General features: G+C 49.6%; 1 protein-coding gene across 1 annotated transcript; it reads left to right on the top strand.

Moving 5' to 3' along the window:
* Window positions 1-2,384: 2,384 nt before the first annotated feature.
* LOC110552654 (PNMA family member 8A) lies at window positions 2,385-8,432 on the top strand. Its single transcript, XM_021644150.2, has 3 exons — window positions 2,385-2,668; window positions 2,900-4,210; window positions 4,544-8,432. Exons 2-3 carry the CDS (start codon window positions 2,917-2,919, stop codon window positions 4,558-4,560), a joined length of 1,311 nt encoding a protein of 436 aa, XP_021499825.1. The 5' UTR covers window positions 2,385-2,668; window positions 2,900-2,916; the 3' UTR covers window positions 4,561-8,432.
* Window positions 8,433-8,634: the final 202 nt, after the last annotated feature.

Below are 8,634 nucleotides of genomic sequence, written 5' to 3'. Positions count from 1 at the left end.
ACACTGGAGAGGCAGAAGGAGAATCGGGAGCTCAAGGCTATCCCAGGCTAAACAGCGACTATGAGGCCAACCTGGGCAATATGACATCTCTAAGCAAAAGCAGAAACCAAACACAAAAAGAAACTCAACGGCCAAACAGAGAGAAAATAACCCCAAACACAAAGCAGAGATGGATGGAAACGTTGGCGGTGCAGAGATGTGTTGTCATGGAAACGGATCTGCAAGGTGTTGTCATAGAAACCACAGGACCATGTGTCATCATGGAAACCACAGTTAAGACTCCCATTAAGGATGCTTCAGGACTATTTTTAAATCCTATGGCAATCAGTGTGACTCCTTAATGTGTAATCAGGCAGGCAACTGATTCCAATAAGCTCAGTTGTGCATATAAACACAACACATATCAAGATTATATATATATATATATATATATATATATATTCACTTTTCTACATGAAAAAGATGTATTATTTATTTTTGTTGAGACAGTTTCTCAAAGCCTAGGCTGGATTCAACTTTGAAATACTCCAAGGATGACCATGAACTCTTAATCTACCTGCCAAGGGATTACAGGCTTGCACCAGCACAGTGACTTTGCTAATCCTGTCACGGTATGTAACCATGGTTGGCCTGGTGCGTCATCTGCAGCCCTGGCAAGTCTTGAACTTCCTGAGCTCCTCCTGCTAGGATACCGGGCATGCTGGGATACCGGGCATGCTGGGATGCTATGCCTGGCCTTACAAACACATCTTAATCCAGTTTATTTACATTCACGATTTTCATTTCTGTTCTGTGTGTATCATTATCTATTTGCATGTATGTAAGTGCACCATGTATGTGCCTGGTGACCAAGGTGACTGGAAAAGGGAGTCATATCACTTGGCACTGGACTTACCGATGATTGTGAACAACCATGTGAGGGCTGGCAATGGATCTTGGGTCCTACTCAAGAGTGGCCGGGATTTTAACATAGAGCCATAACTCCAATCAGATAGCCCCCCCCCCAAGACAGGGTCTCACTATGTAGCTTTGGCTGGCCTGGAGCTCACAGAGATCCACCTGCCTCTGGCTTCTAAGTGCTGGGATGAAAGGCGTGCGCCATCACACCGGCTCCTCACCATGAATTTTTGAGGCATGGTGGCCTCTGACCACAGGCTCCTCAGGTCTGCCTGTCTCTGTCTCCAGCACTGGGATTAAAGGCTCATGGCCATGCCTCATTTCTCTCACGGGTACTGGGGCTGTCTGACTCATGCTTTTTAACCCGCTGAGCCATCTTCCTAGCCCTCCTGGTTCGTTTTTGACCACAGAGTCCTGCAAACATTCTTAGTCCACTGGGGAAATCTCAGTTTCTGGGGCAACAGAAGTAATTATTTATGACATGGTTGCTTAGACTCAAACCTAACCCTAGTCACGGGAGCTTTCATCTAGGCCACCTCAACCTTCGAGAATGTCGTAAGGCAAGTAGTTTTCTTTCTTATTTATTAATTCCTCGGTGCTGCGATTGACTCCAGGGGCTTGGAACTGTTTTGCCACTGAGCTATACCCAGAATTTTAGATTTACTTTTTTTTTTTTTAACGTGTGTGGATATTTTAAGTGTGCATCTGTGCTCCACACACATGCAGTTCCCTCTGTAGCCAGAAGAGGGCACCAGATTCCCTGAACTGTAATTACAGGTGGTTGTGAACTGCCATATGGGTGTTAGGAATTGAACCCAGGTTCTCTGGAGGAGCTGCCAGTGCTCTTAACCACTGAGCCATCTCTCCAGGCCTTACTAGTTTGTATTGTAGCAAAAAATTAATTACTACTACTACTAATAGCCAGGCATAGTGGCACAGCCTTTTGTTTGTTTTTTTTTGGGGGGGACAGGGTTTCTCTGTGTAGCCTTGGCTGTCCTGGACTTGCTTTTTAGACCAGGCTGGCTTTGAACTCACAGAGATCCACCTGCCTCTCACTTCTCTGAGTGCTGGGATTACAGGTGTGTGCCACCACGCTCAGCTGGCACAAGCCTTTAACACTAGCACTCAGGAAGTAGAGGCAAGTGGACCTTTGTGAATTCCAGGTCAGCCTAGTCGACATATAAAGTTCCAGGCCAGCCAGGCCAGCCAGGCCAGCCAGGGCTGCACAGTAGGACCCTCTCTGAGGGGTGAGGGTGGAGTGTGTGTGTGTGTGTGTGTGTGTGTAAATTTAAAGAGAAAAGAAGTCAATGGTGGAGAAATGGTAAGATGCAGACGTTTTTGGCCCTGTGGACCCAAAAGACGCCACAGCGGTTGCGTCTTTTGTCCGTCTTCAATATCAAGCCCATCTGCAGAGCCCACAGCAGGCCACGATGATGCTTAGCAACCAGTGGACTGTTGCCATGGAGACCGCCGGGTATGCGGATCTAAAGACTTAGTGCAGGAAGCAAGTGCGCATGAGCTCTCTTCACAGCCAGCTCAGGGCAGCTCAGGGGATCAAGGCCCTGTGACCCCTGCAGGCTGGAGCTGGAGCCTGGCATTGGCACGGTGTCCTGGCCCTTTGGGGCCTGAACCTGTGTTTGGGAAAACAGTAGCGCTATCCTCCTGTTCTTGGCCTGGCTAGACTGTCAGAGGCAAGGGAGGCCAGAAACTGCCTGTGAACCTGCGGAGAGCCAGGCTCCAGGAAAGGCCGACTGTACCATATTCAGGACACGTGAGCACCAGGGGCCCCAGGCTAAGGAGGAGGATCTTGGGGCGGGGGTGGGGTGAGGGGGGACAATGAGGCCTCTTGCAAGGCCAGCGGTGGAGGAGACAGAGGAGTGGTTATGCGCCTGGCTATTTTCCAGGGAGTCTGACCTCACTGTCTTGTCACATTGCAGAATTCACATTTGGGGTCCGCCTCACCTCCTGCCCCTCCCTCACAGATGTTGTGTTCCGCACACAGGTAGATAGAGCAGGAAGATGTCGGAGCCTGTGGCCATGAGCCTGCTGGAGGACTGGTGCCGGGGCATGGGGATGGACATCCACAGGTCCCTGCTGGTCACTGGCATCCCCGAGCACTGCGGCCACGCAGAAATCGAGGAGACTCTGAATGGGGTTCTCTTGCCACTGGGCGCATACCGTGTGCTCAACAAAATGTTTCTGAGGCAAGAGAACGTCAAGGCTGCCCTCGTGGAGGTTGGCGAAGGTGTGAACCTGAGCTCCGTACCCCGCGAGTTCCCGGCGAGGGGCGGTGTCTGGAGAGTGGTCCGCAGAGACCCCACCCAGGACGCTGAGTTCTTAAAAAATCTGAAGGAATTCTTGGACGCGGAAGGGCGCACCTGGGAGGATGTGGTGCGGCTGTTGAGGCTTAACCACCACCCGCCGTTTCCGAACCCAAACCAGCCTCCACCGAACTGGGCAGAAACCCTGGGGTTGCTCCTGGGCGCGGTGGTCCAGGTCATCTTCTACGTGGATGCTGAAATCCGCAGTCGCGAGGAGGAAGCGAGGGCTGAGGAGGCCGCCGAGGCTGAGTTGATGGTGGCCGGGGCTTCGACAGCGAGGAGGAGGGTGAAGACGGAACCCGGGCTGGGCCTAGAGGTGGGCTCGGCTTTCAGGATGCAGGACAGAAACTTCTGGAAGAACACAGAGGACCGTGACCCTCCAAAACCTCTGGTTCGCAGGGCTGGAGGTAAGATTCGCCCCAGGAGAAGGAAGCAGAAAAAAACTCCTAAGCAAGAACCAACATGCTGGAGAAACCCGCAAGGCAGTAATTACAATGATAAAGCTTATTTGGAAGCCGCTCAAACTGCTGCCGCTACCCAAAGCTCAGAAATCCCAGAGTCCGTCAAGGGCAACAGAAAACCCTTTGTGAAACAGGAGGAGCCAGTTTGGAAGAAGAAAAGAGTCTGGAAAGATCCCCGCGATTTTCCTCGTAGTACGCTGTCCACAGCTGAGAGCCCCGAGAATCGAGAGGACTCGGATCAAGACAGTGGTTCAGAGAGCCCCCCGAAGAAGAGAGCCATGACCTGGGCCTCAAGCAAGATCCCCGCCCCCATGAGAAAGAAGAAGAGGATGAGCTTAGGATCTCTCTCTTATGTGCTGGTTGATTCTGGAGCCACCAGGAACAAACCGGTGACTCTCAAGAAAGGGCCTGGTTCCAGGAGGGCTCTGTCCGCTCCCAGGGCTCCTCAGGCGACCCAACCCGCTGATGTACCCGCTTCAACACCCAGGGCTCAGAAGACCAAGCCGGCAGGCTTTCTCTGTGTCTCAAAAGGTGAGTGACTATAGAAATGACATGGTTGGTTAAAATGGGCGACAGTGGGGAGCAGAGGGGCCCACCGGCCTGGTAGGTGGACAGCGTGGCCAGGACTCCAGTGCATTGTGGGAGGTGAAAAACACCCTTCCAGGTGAGGGGGTGCTTTCTTCTTGATTTGAGATTCTGTGGTCTCTGGGGGGGGGGGCGTGATAAGGCTCTAAGGCTGAGATTTCCAGGGCCCGTTTGGGATGGCTAGGGGGTGGCGATGGTGATGGCCTCGGAGGTTCCCAGGCAGTAAGTATCTAATTATGCCTGTCCCTGCTTCCCTTTCTGGGTGTTCTGACTTCACAGATTCCAGAAAGCTATGATTCTGAGACCCTTGTGCCCAAGGAGGTGGAAGAGCATCAGTGAAGAAGTTTCAAGTTGGGAGCGAACTTTTTCTTTGTGGTTGAACGAAACTTGATTCTGGAGTGTTTGGGGGCCCCGGGAGTGTGTGTGCAGGTCTGACCCACACAGGCAATGATGTGAGGCCTTAGGTGGGGGGTACTGTTAGGGAAGACTCTGTCTGTGTCTTCCGTCGGTGCTGCTTTTCATCTCTGCTCACCTTCAAAAGAGGATGAGGTGACAAGCAGCTTTGGAAAATTCTTGAACATTCTTTCTTTCCCCTTTACCCACGAGGGGGCACGTGGTTCCTATGCTCACCCACACTCAACCTTTGTTCTTTACCACCTGCTTTTTCTTCTGGAGGCTTAGCCCATCCTCAGGGCCTGAGGTCTGGAAGGGCAGGGTGGCCATTTTGTCCCTCGTGCTGTAAGCATTTGGTAAGTCAGGCCCTGCACTTCGAAGCTTGCTGTGTGCATTCATCAGCATCCACCCTCCAGCAACCTAAACGGAATTTGGTTAGGTTCCAAGAGTTAGTGCTGGAAAAAGCGTGTGTCTGACTACCCCTGAATTCTGCAGACTTCATAGTCTTTAAAGAAAACTGGGGGCAAGGGAGACAGTTGAGTGGGGAAGAGAACTTGCAGTGCAAACACAAGTCCTACTCCTCGGAACTTGTGTGAAGGTCTGCCTGTGCCTGGAACGCCAGCGTCAGGTGGTGGAGACAGGTACAGCCCAAGAGCCTCAGAGTCAACCAGCCTGTCTGAAATGGTGAGCTTCTGGGTTGGGGCATCCCCCAGTGGGGGGCTGGAGGTGAGGCTGGGGTGGGGGGAAGGGACTTGCCACCAAGCCCAGTCCCTGGCTTTCATCCCCAGCACCCACGTGGTGGAAAGAGAGAGGCAACTCCTTTAAGCTTCCCTCCGGCCTCCACATTTATTCCATGATACCCCACACAAATAAATACAACGCAAAAATTTATGTGTGAAAAAAGCAGGCGTGGTGGTGCCCCGCTGTCATCTCGAATGCGGAGGCTGAGGCAGGAGAATTGCTGAGTTCAAGGCCAGCTTGGGCTACAAAGTAACGCCCTGCATCAAAATTAATTAGTAGGTTAAAACATCTTTTTAAAGTGTAGAAAAAAACGACAGTTCAACCAACTGTGTTATAATCCAAAATACTGGCGTTCCTTGTTCCCTTGTGTGTACAGGATATCTGTAACTAGTCATTGGCGCTGTGCTCTGCATAGAATTGTATTTCTCTGTGTGTGTGTTCATCTGTGCCCATGTGCATGCGTGTGTATGTGGAGTCAGAGGATTACCTTGTATGTCACTCCTCAGCCACCATACACCCTTTATGAGATGGGGAGGGGTTGGGGGGTGTGTGTCTCTCTCTGGCCAGAAATTGGCTAGTAGGCTAGGCAGGGCAGCAAACCCCAGGCATCCTCCTGTCTGCCAGCCCCCTACCACCGGCTTTCCCCCCCCCAATGGGTTCTGGGGATCAGATCCTAACTGGGCTCACTCCCCTTTCCCCCTATTTAAGTTTCCTATAAATGTAAGCTTTGAGGATGAAGGTCAGATGGAAATAGAGGGGATTGAAATGTAAAGTGAATAAATAAATTAATTAATTAATTTAAATTAAAGAAAAAAACCATCTACACAAACAAACCATGAAAAAGTGATAAGTGTGGCTGGAGAGATGGCTCAGAGGTTAAGAACACTGGCTGTTCTTCCAAAAGTCCTGAGTTCAATTCTCAGCAACCACATGGTGGCTCACAACCATCTAAAGTGAGATATGGTTCCTCTTCTGGTGTGCAAACAGAACATTGTATAAGTAATAAAAAAATAAATGTTTTTTTTTAAATGATAAGGAGGGGGCTAGAGAGATGGCTCAGTGGTTAAGAGCACTGTCTGCTCTTCCAAAGGACCCAGGTTCAATTCCCAGCACCCACATGGCAGATCACAACTGTCTGTACCATCAATTCCAAGGGATCTGACACCTTCACACATAAAATAAAATTATTTTTTTTAAATCATAAAAAGTGATAAGGATATTAAAATAAAGAGAAACTGTAAGAGTGACAAAAAATTAACATTAGATTCATTCGGTTAGAACAGGTATTGCCTTCAAAGGTCAGTTTTGAAAATTCCAGCTTGGGGTCATTATCTAATCTGGTAAAGCATGAAAAACTGGTGGGCTGCAGGGTCCACAGATCAAGCCCTGTGCAAATCAGACAGCGCAGGAGCAAAGTGAGGTGGAGCCCCGCAGGCACTGTGGGAATTCTAGAACAATGGCAAATGTGTAACCAGAATCAGCAATTACACAGCATTTCCACGCTCAGGGGGAGCTCGGGATGTCTCCCTTCTGCCTTTGATCTTCCGTGAGAAGCGTGAGCACTTACAGAGCGTTCCAGATTAGGTCTGAAGCAAAACTTCCTCAAGTGTGGACTTAACCAAGGGAGGTGAGCTTGGTTGCCTCAGGGGAAAACAGGGAGAAACCTGAGCTAAATGACCAGAAAGAAAAGAGGCCGGTGGAGGCTTATGGGGCCCACCTCTAGATGAGGACATGTTGGCCATTAATGGTTTCGGGGGGCCGGGGGCTCATTTTCTTGAGTGGTGTGGCTACTGGTAAACTTTAACGTGGGTTAATGCTGCATTAATTCCTCTCATTAACAGAAACAATGAGGGTGACTTAGATAGAGGCTCAAGGACAATGAGTCAAAGACAAACACCTAAGGCAGGAAGGCTGGAAGTCTTGTACCTGTCCTGGCAGGGTCATGGAGATGCTAGCCCGCATGGAGGCCAGTCACATGTTCGCCCGCAGCCACACAGGGGTGTGGGGAGGCGCTTTAGAAAAAGCATAAGCAAATTCAAAGTACCAGGGGGACAGAGTCTCACTATGTAGGCCAGGCTTAAACTACAAAATGAACAACAGCAAATAGGGGTATCAACATAGAACTGGTTAAACAAGCAGGAGGCTCACTATAGGGGATGGAACCCTTTGGGAATATTAAAAAGAAACCAGGGCTGGAGAGATGGCTCCGCGGTCAAGAGCACTGGTTATTCTTCTGGAGGAACTGGATTTGATTCCTAGCATCCACATCTGTAACTACGGTTTTACACCCTCTTCTGGCCTCTGAGTACACACAGGCCAAGCCACATACACATAAAATAAATTAAAACAATATAATAATAATAATAATGTCTGCAAGGCACATTGGCACATGCCTTTAATCCCAACCATCTTAATAGGAGGTGTTAAGAGAAAGTTTCCTGGGTCCAGCCATCTCAGGAGCAAGTTTCACCTTGCTGGCAGGGTCAGAACTGAGTTCACGTTTCCAGGCAGTGGTACCCAGGACCTAGTCTTGCTTCTGCAGGTGTTCCATGTTTGTCTGTTAATCAGTAACGGATGTAAAGAGGGAAGTAGTAATTATCCACTATCTAAACTAAGCACACAAGTTGTAAATGTGTTGCCTGTCTTGACTTAAAGCTTGCCCACTCCTTACCACTTCCCTTATCACTCTAAATTCCAAGCCAAAATCCAAGAAGGGACATGACTGCAAAGAGCTGAGCCAGGGAACCTGGAGAGGCCCAGGCACCCACGTTGACTTCTTTCTTCAACTTCTTGTGTCAAAATATGATTGGTCAGGGCAACAGCCCCCCTGCTCCCCCTTGCTTTGTGTTCTCATCCTTTAAAAACACTGTACAATCTCCCTTCCCAGCCAAGGTTCAGGTCCTGAACTGGCCCCTCCCTGTGCTTGCAGAAAATAAAGCTTGCATTTTAAGCTTCTGTCTCTGAAGTGAGTTTTCTCGTCGTCCACCCTGAACCCAACAGAAGCAGAAGAAAGCGGATCTTTGTGAGTTCCAGGTCAGCCTGGTTTACTGGTAAATGCCTCTACCCCCTGAACCATCTAGTTGGCCCCAAACATTATACAGAAGAAGAAGAAGAAGAAGAAGAAGAAGAAGAAGAAGAAGAAGAAGAAGAAGAAGAAGAAGAAGAAGAAGAAGAAGTAGTTAAGGCCCTTCTACCGGGGCCATTCACATGTGTAGGGGTTATTTGTTAAGGTTCAC

This window comes from Meriones unguiculatus, chromosome 1, assembly GCF_030254825.1.
Source record: "Meriones unguiculatus strain TT.TT164.6M chromosome 1, Bangor_MerUng_6.1, whole genome shotgun sequence".
Taxonomy (NCBI): domain Eukaryota; kingdom Metazoa; phylum Chordata; class Mammalia; order Rodentia; family Muridae; genus Meriones; species Meriones unguiculatus.
Note: the sequence above shows the minus strand (reverse complement) of the source record. Positions and strands in the feature narration are given on the sequence as shown.